The sequence below is a fragment of the Harmonia axyridis genome, chromosome 1 (genome assembly GCF_914767665.1).
Source record: "Harmonia axyridis chromosome 1, icHarAxyr1.1, whole genome shotgun sequence".
NCBI lineage: Eukaryota > Metazoa > Arthropoda > Insecta > Coleoptera > Coccinellidae > Harmonia > Harmonia axyridis.
Window position 1 is genome coordinate 55,685,367 of NC_059501.1, and position 12,960 is coordinate 55,698,326.

The 12,960-nt window shown below is 36.6% G+C and overlaps 2 protein-coding genes across 5 annotated transcripts in view; one reads left to right on the forward strand and one right to left on the reverse strand.

The window, feature by feature from the left end:
- Nucleotides 1-8: 8 nt before the first annotated feature.
- LOC123671438 (phospholipase A1-like) overlaps nucleotides 9-12,960 on the forward strand; it is a 46,037-nt gene continuing 33,085 nt past the window's right edge. Inside the window, exons 1-2 of one of the 2 annotated variants that reach the window (XM_045605298.1) lie at nucleotides 9-190; nucleotides 2,033-3,016. In XM_045605298.1, the coding sequence (XP_045461254.1) occupies nucleotides 2,039-3,016 (978 nt within the window). In that variant the 5' untranslated portion in view covers nucleotides 9-190; nucleotides 2,033-2,038. Of the gene's footprint in view, nucleotides 191-1,903; nucleotides 1,954-2,032; nucleotides 3,017-12,960 lie in introns of those variants that run through there. The other variant, XM_045605297.1, reaches the window with a different exon arrangement.
- Nucleotides 9,804-12,960, reverse strand: part of LOC123671437 (WD repeat-containing protein on Y chromosome-like) — a 34,687-nt gene continuing 31,530 nt past the window's right edge. For all 3 annotated transcript variants that reach the window (XM_045605295.1, XM_045605294.1, XM_045605293.1), the window contains exons 9-11: nucleotides 12,496-12,696; nucleotides 10,164-10,299; nucleotides 9,804-10,109 (exon numbers count right to left, since the gene is read on the reverse strand). In XM_045605295.1, the coding sequence (XP_045461251.1) occupies nucleotides 9,879-10,109; nucleotides 10,164-10,299; nucleotides 12,496-12,696 (568 nt within the window). In that variant the 3' untranslated portion in view covers nucleotides 9,804-9,878. The remainder of the gene's footprint in view (nucleotides 10,110-10,163; nucleotides 10,300-12,495; nucleotides 12,697-12,960) is intronic.

Here is a 12,960-nt window from a genome sequence, read left to right on the forward strand (position 1 = left end):
AGGTTTCCGGTATTTTTAATTTACAAATGCCATTGTGTTGATGTCGTTGATGGATCAATCAAACCACTGTTGTATGAAGTTTTTAATGAATATTAGGATTGATTGCATCAATCATGAATATCAATGAATATCACTGCTTTGAAAGCGAAGTTAAGAAACAGAACAGATAAAAAGAAGAGTTCATTCAAGGGTAAGTTTGTTTACTGTTTCAAAACACATTTATTCTCGAAAGTATGCTTATGTGCCGAGTTTACAGTTATGTTTTTTTTTAAACTGCAAGACTATGATAAAAATAATAATCTCAATGAAAATGTAAATGAAGTGATAGAAAGCCATATACAGTGAACTTTCGTTAACTCGAACCTCGTCAACTCGAAATCCTCGATAAATCAAATTATTTTCAATCGCCTTGAAAAAACCTGTCTCAAACGAAAAAATATCCATGCATAACTGGAAAAGATTTTACGGATATATTTTACCGTTTTTACCTCTACAATATACATATAAGTCGAAGACACACAAAATTTGGTTAATCTTTACTTTAACGTCCCCTCCCCAATTTTGATAATATTTCGTATAGTGTTTCGTTATGATGTTTTCATGCTATATTTCCAATAAGAGCACTGGCAAATAAATAGTCCTCGAGATAATCGATAAAGAAAATTGCTATTTCAATAACACTTACTTAATACGTGCCTGATATTCTAATGACAACTAATTTATATTTTCTATGAATATCTATGTTCATATTTTTCACCATTAAATTCAGCACAAAATACACAAGACCTTTAAATTAACAAAAAATCATCCTTAACAATTTTTCGGTTTTCAATGACAATCATGGACGCCTTATCGTTTTTCAATATTTTTCATTTTGTCCCCTCTGAGATAAATTTCTACTGGCGCACATGCCTTATTCCGTTGTCGCTTGAAGACATATTCTGCTCTTGGTACCCTATGAAATGATCTTTTTTCGTCCATATTTTGGAATATGATCTCTTATGTTATGTCTCTTCACATTCTCTCAACGGATTGAGTTTTGGCGTCTATCCAAACAAGTGCCCAGTATCCAAATAGCAATAAATAATAAGGTTCTTCTTTTATGGGCGACACTTAAAAGAATATCGAATATATATCTCCTTATTGGATGTCCTTGAATTGTGATATCATTCCACTATATTTTTTTGTTATCAAATCAGAATTATTCTCTCGTAATTTTTCAAAAAATAGGGATTTGAATGATTAATGATTGTTTGATTAATTGTCACATTTTGATTTTCATTTTGACATTATAGTTATTATTGGTTATGGGTTAATATTATTCTATAAATATATATAGAAAAAGATATTGAGTAGGCCGTCGCTTCATATTATCATATCTAAGATGTCTAAAAACCAGGTGTATGAACTGATTAGCTTTTGTTTTGCCAATTTTGAGAATATTAGTTAAGCTTCGTTATGTCAACTGTAGGTAGCGCTATCAACAAATTAAGATTCTTGTTATTTATTATTTTCAAGGTTTGTGCCATTATGTACCTATATGTATATCTTTCATTATAGTTATGATCTATGGAAGTAATTCTTGTAATTGAAATACCAATAAACTCTCCATTACAAATATTTGAATTCATTCCAGTAAACGTTTCGTGTTTTGTTTCACGACTTTGCACGATCATACTCGATTACACATCGCTTTTGATTGGTCAGTATCGTGTTTTAATTAATGTATCCAATCAAAATCAACGGAAATGACAAGTATGACATTGCGGCGCCGCCACGAACTAAAACTAATATTTTCAATTTGGTCGAATGTCATTGCATTCAAAATTTGACGAGTGCATTCACCATGTTTTTAGACATCTTAATCATATCCATGGTTATTTAAAAAATTTGAAAATTCTAAATTTATTTTCTTGAAGAAGTTTTCCGATTTTTCAATCTCATATTCAAAATGTAAGTAAATTTTTTTATCTTGAAATATTGTTCTTTCGGATAAGTTCGCATGAATATATTTTTTTTTAATCATTTGCAGATTGAAATGGTTGATCTACAGCCAGTAGTACATAGTTGTGGCTATAACGTCTGCAGAGAGTGTTCCTTCACGAAAATTGAGTTCAACCAGCATCTTTCGAATAAAGTTGAGGCGCGGCTATTCCTTATAGCTCATGGGGTGTTGTCGTGTCACTCTTTATGCGAAAAATTCCAGTCAAGAGTATCTGCGGACTTTGAAAGAAATCTTTTTAGATGCCGTAAAGTGATTTTCGTGTCAAAAAGAGGACGTGCCAAGTGCGAGTCTTCACGTAGTGTGTTTAGTGGAACATTTTGCGATCGTATGCATCTGGATTTGGATAAATTATGTTTCCAGGTCGACATATTTCTTTCAAATTTAAGATCTAGAACGAAAGAAGCTATGTTTGAGCTGAAACTCAGTTCGCGTACTGTTATCGATTGGTTTTCCTTTTGTCGTGAAGTTGTGGCTGATTATGTCGAACGAAATTCTCACTGCATCGGGGGCATTGGGAAAATCGTCGAGATACATGAAGCAATGTTGGGAAAAAGGAAATACAAGCGAGGACGTATGTTAACTGAGCAGTGGGTTATTGGTGGTGTTGAAAGAGGGGTTCGAGGTGAATGTAAGGCATTCTTTGTACCTGTGGAGAATCGTACCTCCGAAACTTTAATCGGCATCATAAGACGTTATGTACTCCCCGGCACAACGATTATGACTGATTGTTGGAGAGGATATAATTCTCTGGAGGACTATGGTTATCGACATTTCTCAGTGAACCACTCTGAAAACTTCGTCGATCCTCAAACTGGTGCGAACACGCAGACCATTGAAAGGCTATGGGTAGAAGTACGTCGGCACGTCCCTAAGGCTGGATTTAGGCGAGAAGCACTTTCCGGTTATCTAGCTGATGTTTTTTTCGCTGGATACCTTGCTATGCTCGTAGGAGGCACTTCTTCTGGAAGGCGGCTGCAACTATGTACCCTCCAGACCATCCCTTGGCATGAGGTAATTATTTTTTATTTATTTTTGCTTAATTTATTTGTTTTGAAAATGTGCTGAGATAGGTTACTTTGCTCGTATAGAATGATTCCAGTCCCGGCTCCAGAGTCGCTCGTCCATAGCGTTATATTCTGATTTTATTTTTAAATCCTGCTTCTTGAATAATTATATCAGGTGTATAATTAATCAGAATTAGATATTATTTATTTATTTACCGCTTCGTTATCTAGGCCATCAGCGGATTCTATTCGTTTTTATATACAGGGTATTCAGTAGGTAAGTATTATATACTGTCATGGTATTTCATCGTTAATACATTCTAATTTTGAAAATGATTTCTTTGATATTGTATTAATGCTGGACGGTGAACTGATGTTGTGTGCTTCTTTTATTTTGTTGCTGTCTCAAGGTTTAGGAATTATTTTTTGATGGTAAGTAATGATAGCGAACTAGTTTTTATGCTGAATTACATTTTCTTAAGAATTTTTTTTTTTAATTTTTTGAATTATATTGTTTCTGAGAACGACGTCATCAATCTGCAGAATCACAGTTCTGTAGTTATATAAGGTTAGGTTATGATTATGTTAGGTTACGGTTAAATCTTTTTTAATATAATTTGTAGAATTTTTTAAAATTATTTTTGAGAATAACGACATCAATTTACAGAATCACAGGTGTACAAGTTATATAAGGTTTAGTTGAGGTTATGTTAGGTTATGGTTATGTTAGGTTACGTTTAAATATTTATGAATATAATTTGTACAATTTTTTGAATTGTTTTTGAGAATGACGTCATCAAACTTTACGAGTTAGATATTTTAAAGAGTAAACGTGCTTAGAAATCACCATTTTCATAACGTTTTTTCAAAAAATCTTACCCACCCAGCACCCCTGTTCACTCCCTATCTCGTTCAACAATCAGCAAAAATACTTGTTTGCCATCATCGAAAACCATCAATAATCATTGTAAAAGGCACAATAACAAAAAAGTGAAAAACACGAGGGGGCGTTAAAGTAAAGAATTAATGATGCAATAATTGCATCGTGAGATTTGATGAAGTTTAGTTTTGCTTGTTTAGTTTTGTAGAGGCAGCAGAAAATATATATTTTGTTTCATATGTTTTATCCCGACTCTCCTTGGTCTCTGAGAGACCTCGTAGAAGATTGGAATTTTACGAAAAACTTATTTAGAGTTTTCACTCCCAATTGCTGAAACAAGCTTAAATTTGAATAAAATGCTCTTGCCTATATAATATAATATAGTTGCAATAATTTGTCAGGAGCTGTCAAATTGAAAAAAATGTTGCCTTAATAGTTATTTATGCAACAAGTGCAAAAAGTGAATGTTTATTGCACTCGACGTGTTGTCCAACTCGGCCTAACGGCCTCGTCGGACAATTTCACGTCGAGTGCAATAAACAATTTTTGCACGAGTTGCATACAACATTTTTTCTACGCTCATGCAAAAAGCAGAAAATGATTTATTGAGGTGCGGCACTAGGTGTAGGAAAATGAAAAGCGCAACTTGAATACTTTATTATTAATATCGGATCAGTTTTGATTAAGGAGTTATTCTCGGGAAGGCATTGTTTGTTTATCTCTGGCTGCTAACATTAATACAAAATAATATAAAATATGTAACTGTTTAAAACGTATTGCCAATCTCACAGCATATCTGATAAATATGTAGTGGGTTTGAACGTTTATCTTTGTCATGATGACAGCACGTTGAAGTAGAATGACAGATGAGTGCAATAAAAACTTTATTGCACTAGTGCAATAAAGAACTTCTTTTTCCACTAAATATAGTTCAATAAAGTTTTGCTTTTTGCATGAATGTAGAAAAAATGAATTAACGATAACACTTTGAATCTGTAATCTGTGAATAATTCGCTTTAGGTAGGGAAGTGTCCCATCTATGGTATCTGTAATCTGTGCTTTGAATTAATTCGTTTCTGACGTTTTGGAGTTTAAATCAGACTCTTTGATCAGACAAACTCTCAAAATATTCAGAATTTGTCAATTGACATCTGTCAATACATGGAGATATTAAATATGTACGAACTACTCCTACTATAGGGAATAAATTTAACTAGTCCTTACCTTTATAATTCGAATTCTAATTTGGTTTACCTCTATATCTCAACATCTCTGTAAGTCGAATTCAATCAAGAATGACCTGTATAACTCGAACTACATCTATGTCGAACTATACTATACATAACTCGACGAAAAATCTTGGTCCCGTCGGTTTTCGAGTTAACGAGAGTCCACACTTTACAAAGTTTTTATGTTTATATTTTATTAGTGTTAATTTGGATAGTGCTTCGCCTGACTAATATATAGTAAATATTAACACTGTGGTCTGAACTCTGTTCAATTATTCTCCCTGAAATGCCGAGTTTTAAGAGCATTCAGGCTGTTTTCTATTCGCCATTCACAACGCCTTTCTACGGATCCCTAAGGGGTGTGGCTTTGATTATTCCTAGTTTTTACGCCGCGTTCTTCTGTTTTTAAGATTTTCGTTCTCGGACGGAATATTTTCGAGGGAATCGATAGATTCCCTACACAGTCACCCACCAGTAACGAAGTTACGAAATCATAGTTAGGTACTTCTTTGGGAAATGTACCTTCCTACCGGATCTGGTTTTCCTCGTTTCCGGGAATATAGCTTGATCATTGGCTTCGTTTTCTACTGGATCTTCTGTGTGATCTTCCTCATGCTCTTCATTTTCGAGATTGTCAAATATGTAGGCCGGTTTTAATCGGTCGATTGTCACCGTCGTTTCCTTGTCATTGATCTTGATGAAATGTTTTGGGTCTCTCCTCAAAACTTCGTATGGTCCGTCGTAGGGTTTCTGCAAGCCTAATTTTGGGCCCTCATGTCGGACGAAAACGAACGGTGACGTATCCAATTCCTTGAACACGAAGCTGGGTCGTTCTCCGTGGTGGTTGGCGTTGATAGGTCTAATTCTTCTTATTTGTTGCCTCAGATCCACTACGAAGTCGGCTGTGTCCGCACCGTCATCCGTACTTGTAGATAGAAATTCTCCAGGCAATCTTAATGGCTCTCCGTATACCATTTCTTCTCGCTCCAGGAGGCGTCGGGGTCACCAATTTGTGGGCTGTAGTCCTTATACGGTGACTATCAAGTAGTTCACTGCCAAGGAATTTAGGGAAATAAAAGAACGGGATAAAAAATACGTATTCGATTTATTTCAACCCACTAAAAGAGTTTGAAGAAGATGAGTATTTGTCTAGATTTTTAGGGTCGATGGACGCTTGGGTCGTTGTGGCTCGGTCGCAGGTAGTTTTTTCGCCGGTCGGGAACAGATGTGATATTCTTCAATCTTCTTGTTGTCGGTGCAAGTGTGGAACATCTGTGGAAGTCGTAGTTTCTGGTAGAATGGTCTGAACTCTGTTCAATTATTCTCCCTGAAATGCCGAGTTTTAAGAGCATTCAGGCTGTTTTCTATTCGCCATTCACAACGCCTTTCTACGGATCCCTAAGGGGTGTGGCTTTGATTATTCCTAGTTTTTACGCCGCGTTCTTCTGTTTTTAAGATTTTCGTTCTCGGACGGAATATTTTCGAGGGAATCGATAGATTCCCTACAACACTTATATTTCAGAAGTATACAATGTGGAAATGACTGAGTGTGCTGCAGTAAGAAGTTCATAGAAAGGGCTACAATAATTGATGATGAACCAGTATTTCTAGTGGCTCTAGGGACTTATTTTTACAATAAGTTACTTTTTTCTTGGGGGAGAGATTATCTCAGAGCACGCAAAAGTAATATCATAATATTTTATGAATATTGCCATTGAATTAGACGAAAAAATTGTTCAAAGTATGCTTTTGGTAATAAAGGGCCAAATGCAGTTTGCAAATACATAGCTTGTGAATGCTATGGAATTATAAGGTTTGAAGAGCATTCAGAATGACTCATTAAAAAAACACCTACAGGAAAAAACAGATATGGCATGAACACAAAAAAATTAAACTGAGTTGTTCCATAAAAAAGCTGAAAACCTTACATTTGAGATGGAAAAGTAAAGGGTGTTTTTTTAGAGCTATAGAACTTGCAATAAAACAACGATGGATTATTCGATTGACATGAATTTTATTTATCCGCAAGATAATCTTGTGGCATTACATTTTAAATATGATTTCTGGCATATGACCGCCACGTCTGGCTCGGATGTAGTCTAATCTGGACGTCCAATTTTCGATGACTTTTTCCAACATTTGTGGCCGTGTATCGGCAATAACACGGCGAATGTTGTCTTCCAAATGGTCAAGGGTTTGCGGCTTATGCGCCGTCTTCTTGGAACCACAGCTCCTGGACATCATGGTTGTTCAATTCAGGAATGAAAAACTTAGTAATCATGGCTCTATACCGATCACCATTGACTGTAACGTTCTGGCCATCATCGTTTTTGAAGAAGTACGGACCAATGATTTCACCAGCTCATAAAGCGCACCAAACAGTCAGTTTTTCTGGATGTAACGGTGTTTCGACATACACTTGAGGATTAGCTTCACTCCAAATGCGGCAGTTTTGTTTGTTGACGTAGCCATTCAACCAGAAGTGCGCTTCATCGCTAAACTAAATAAAATGGACCTAGTGCGCGATACGTATTCCGCACAGAACCATTATTTTCGAAATAAAATTGCACTATTTGTAAGCGATGTTCAGACGTGAGTCTATTCATGATGAATTGCCAAACCAAACTGAGAATAAATCACTTGACAGCTGTTATCGGTCGCCATCTTGAACAGTAATGCCAACTTAAAGTTATATACCTCGAAAAAAAACACCCGTTACAATGTCACTAAGAGGAAAGAAATGATATATGTGTTTTGATCTACGCCCTGATAACACTTGTGATGGTGTAAAAAGGAATGTTCATGTTCGGAATAGTGTTATTAACTTAACTAATAACTATTGCTCTTCAGATCAAACTTTGCCATGACCTCACGCAACAGTGGCGCCAACTGGTAAGCAGAAAAACCCTATTGGGTTGGGATTATAGAGTAATCATATTTTCCATATTAATTTTCCTTAAGTGTAATTCTCGGTGCACTATTCGAGGAGTAACTTTGACTTTAACGACCTCGAATCTTAGGAAACGGGGATAACGAAAAAGTATGTTAGTACTCTGCTAAACTCCACTGCTCACAGTCAAAACTACTTAACCCCCTCTAAAAATCCCCATCCTTATAACTTCCCTGCACAAACTGAGGCTGATCCTATGCTGTGAGGACTTAGGGTTTGAGTTAGTTGTGCAAGTTCGCAAAGGTCGCAAGACCAGGGTCAAGAGGCATCTCCTCGTGGAAGATTAAGTTCGAAGGGAGGAGGCTTGCCGACCAAGTCCCTGCGGGGAACTACCTCAGGCTTGAGTTCCGTAATCAGAGCTATGGGGGAAACCACGGAACGAGGGAGATCATTGTCGGGTAGTTGCCTCACGCTTTTAAGGCTTCCTGTTGAATGACTCTACCAACTTCAACGAATTGCTTCTGCCTTATCCCACACTCCTTAGGGCAGGACAGCGTGAAACAAGAAGGACATTCCGCCGTAGAATACCAAACTCTTGGTGAGCCGGCCGCACTGAGGCTTGTAGGATTTCACATATGCCTACTTATGCGTTTCGTCCCTGGCACACACACCGGACTCATCAGTGTGACTTTGATATATTTGTGTGTGCCGTGTCACAGACGCTTGGGGAATTTATTATTATCGGGAGCCGCCGGGACTCGAACCTGGCACCTTGTCGCATCTCGGTGAGCGAGTCTACACTCTTAACCTCTAGGCCACCAAGTGCTGTGTTTGTTGTTGCTATGTGGAGCTCTATGGGTAGCCGCCACATGACTCCCTCCTCAGTGACGGAGGAACGAAACTCGTGCGTGTTACGAGGTCATCGGTGCAGCCGGGTGATTGCCGCCTAATCAGAGCTGCACCTCGCGGCATCGTACGGACGGTGAATGCCGCCTATTCAGGTCCGCTATACCGCGGCAGTCCAAGAAGCACGTATTGCACGTCATGGGAATAGGCGTCTAGAGTTTCGTTGGAAATTGCAGATATATGGGAGCTACGCATCAACCTTCTGATTTCCAGGACACATCGTTAAGACGGCCATTCCCATCACGTCGGAGTCACCAATGTAGGAAACGCATAAGTAGGCATATGTGAAATCCTACAGGCTGAATGCGTAAGAGGAAGGTTGGCGTCCTTGGAACCTTTCTCTACGGGTGTGGCGGAGGTGTAATGGAGGTTTTTAGTGAGTATGCCCTTCAGGAGAGCCCCACACTACCCAACAGGTGCCGATAGGTGTTTTACATTTGTCGAGATTTGTTGGGTGTCCATAAGGTGGATTTGCCTCCATTAAAAAAAAAAGTTTTTCAAGCTCAACGGTAAAGATAGCAGAACCCAGGGTTCTTTTTCAAACGTTAATTAAGAAATTTGGTCATGGGTTCAAACAAACCAAACGTGAGCCTTAAATGAGCCTAAAATTATGGTGTTATCAGATTGTCCATAAGAAGTCGATTAGATCGGTGGTTCTGCTAGCTAGCGTTAAGCTTGCAAAACCCGCGATTTCTTCGACAATTTGGAAGCAAAAAATTTGTTAATAGGGTAATACCTAAGTAAGCCTAAAATTATGACCCAAAAAAGAATTTAAAGTGGTTATGCTTGCTTAAAGGGGTTGTAAAAAACCACCGTCTCTCCAGGTGACAAACAATTTGAAAATTTATATTAGGGTTGCTTTAGGGTTTTGAAAAAGATCAACATTTTCCTATGTAGTTTATTGATTCGGGCAGGTACATTCAATGTTTCGCTGAATAAAATTAATAACAAAGCTTACGTATTTTTAATATTCGAATTCCATTACACTACTTCTAGATGATCTAGATCTTGATGAAGATAATTCTGAGAAAACTATATCTTTATTGCTAGCTTCTATTAAAAGATTTTGAGTTTTTTCCATTATAGTTCTCTCTTCTTTTCCATGTGTTGCTAATGAACGGGAGATTTTCAATTCCTCAATATCGAATAATTTTAATGATAGATAGGGGGCATTTCTAGCGACGTTCTCTTGCATCTATGAAAAATATTATTTATACTATGATTCGAACCGAATACATTGAAAACAAACCTCTCTCTTTTGGTGATCTAATACGGCTATTTTCTGATTTATCTTAGTAATTCTCTCCATTCGTTTCATAACCTTTTTATGACGGATATACTCATAATCCTTAAATTTTTCTGGATACTCTATATCACAATCGATTCTGAAAATTGATTTTGGATAAAGTTGTTACTCAATCTACTCACAAATACTAAGTAATAAAATTTCAAAATGAAACATATCAGATTATAATTGGAAAGGTATCGAGACGAGTTTTAAAAAAATTATGTAATGGTTCCTGGGTATTTAAGAATTAAGGAAATAAAAATCAATGGCGGCAGGTGGGGCAGTGCCTCACCAAATAAATTCTGGAAATTACAAGTATTAATCGAATATATTATTAATCCATTTCAACCTCAATTTCATATCATTCGGTACGGCAATGGGTCTCGGTTTCATAATATCCATCCCAATCTCGCGATTCTTGTATTTTCATATTACTTCCTCTTTAAGAAGAAAATGGTCTGCATCATTCCTAACGCGCTTCCTTGTCTAGCACTTTATCTACATCGACGCGGCGAGAAATCCAGAATATTCCTACGCCTTTGAAGGTGGCTTCTGAAAATCGATTTGAGGCATGCCGATGCTGCAGGGCGACCTGCAATTCTTCTGCACTATTCGAAAAGCAGTAAATTGTGTTAGTTTTCGCTTTGTTGCGATTTGCTTTGTCTCGACTGTCTCGTGTAAGTTTGTCTCCGTTTAGTGTGAACTTTTTTCGAATATTTCCCTCCTGTTAAAAATTCTATGTATATGGAGAACAATTATCGAAAATTACAGCGATAATTGCATTGTAAGAAGCGAAACAGCACTGCGATAATTGTTCTGTTCATAGATGCATAGTTTCTATACATCTTACATAGTTCGAATCTATGGCAATTCCATTCTAAATCAGTTTGACAAGTAATGTAACAGTTTATTCGGGAAATATTCCCCCGACTTACACTCGTGCATCAAAATGACCGGATAATTTCGCATTTCAGCGTGTTTTCTTTGAAAAACTGCATTCGGTCATTTTCATTTTTGGAGAAAGAAAATGAAAATGAACTCATGCAGTTTTCATGGCAACACGCTGTCATGCAAAATTATCGGTTATTTTGATGCACTTGTGCAATTACTTACGAATATGATTCTTCATTTTGTTGATTACTACCAGAAGGCGAAATCGATTCAGTTGTCTCAAATTTCCCAAGGTAAATGAAAATATTCGATGTACTTGTGATTTTGTGATTTTTTTAATGAATCAGCAACATTTTTCGAGCCATCCCTATGAGGATAAATTATACAGAATTAAAGAAATACCTGTTTCAAATCTAAGTGCTTGTGACTTTGGGTTAGGGCAGAAAATCAAAATACATACATTTCAAAATACATAGTATGAAAAGTACGACTGGCTTACTGGCAGTATAATTTTGAATGGATTATTTTGTTGGCCGTGCGTTTGCGACTATATTAACAACAGTACATCAGTTTTTCCTGGTACATCTAAAACCGAGTTTAATGTGCTCATAATGTGAATGAAAATATTGAAGAAATCTTCATGAAATGTTGATGAAACAACTGGCATAAGCTGTCATTCACAATTTTCCGTTATTTAATGAATGACCAATGGTTCAAAAGTTATAAGGAATTATTGGTGAACTAATAAACCACCCTGTATCTCGGTTATGGGGAAGATTAGACCTATCATATATAGGTTTTTAGGACTCGCAGAATTGTCTCATTTCAGGCTCGGAAAATCCAAGAATTATTGTTGAAAAGCCTCTTCAGTATTCATCTTCAACGTGTATAATTTTTTGGTTCTGTTTTTGGGCTAGTGGTATAATTGGGCTTTACTTATTCGAAAATGGTACAACTGTTACGGTGAATGGATTGCGCACCGAGCTATAATGAATGAGTTTTATGGCCGAAAATTGGGAGATATTGATGTGGACAACGTTTATTTTCAAAAAGACGGAGATACTTTGGCAACGAAACAATCGTTTTGGTTTTACACCTTTAGACTTTTTATTTGAGGCTACGTGAAAAATAGGGTCTACACTCCACGCCTATGCTCCACAATCGATTCAAGACCTTAAAGATGGATTGAAGTCATGAAGTGAAGTTATCGAAAGTATACAGCCTCAAATGTGAAAATTTCAAGAAAATAATATGATGCTGCAACTGTAGCTATCCTGTTTCATTCAACTCAACTCTCCTTTATTCGTTTCACATCTCCGGCTTTACTTTTCTGATTCAGAGAAAGCCACTGTTTTTTAATTTGATGAATTGTTATTGGTGTTTGTGGATTTTAATTTCTTACTTTTCTCTCAACTCTTTGAAACTCTCTTCACTAAGTAGCCATGTGCTTGGTATGAAAACATTGTTTTGTTTTGGAGGAGGCTCCAATTTGAGCATCTCGAATTGTTTCTTAAGTTCTTGAGTTTTGAAGATTAAAGAAACACTGGCTATGTAGTTGCAGCATGAAATCCATATAATTGATCTTTCTGTTGTACTATATTCACTGAAAAATAAGATTTATTTTTAAATATAGAAGTTTCTTATCATTATCATTCCAATTGAAATAGTATCATGGGGTATCTGTCATTAATTATGTCCAAATAAGTGTTGGCATCATCACACCTTATCAGGTGTAAACCAGACATGTCAACATTGCAGCGTCGAACTATTGACTCATATCTAACAGACTGTATCCAGAAATTGAAGGTCTTTTTTCAGCCAGCCATGATCAAGTCATCTCAATAGAAAAATCCTTCTAATATATCAT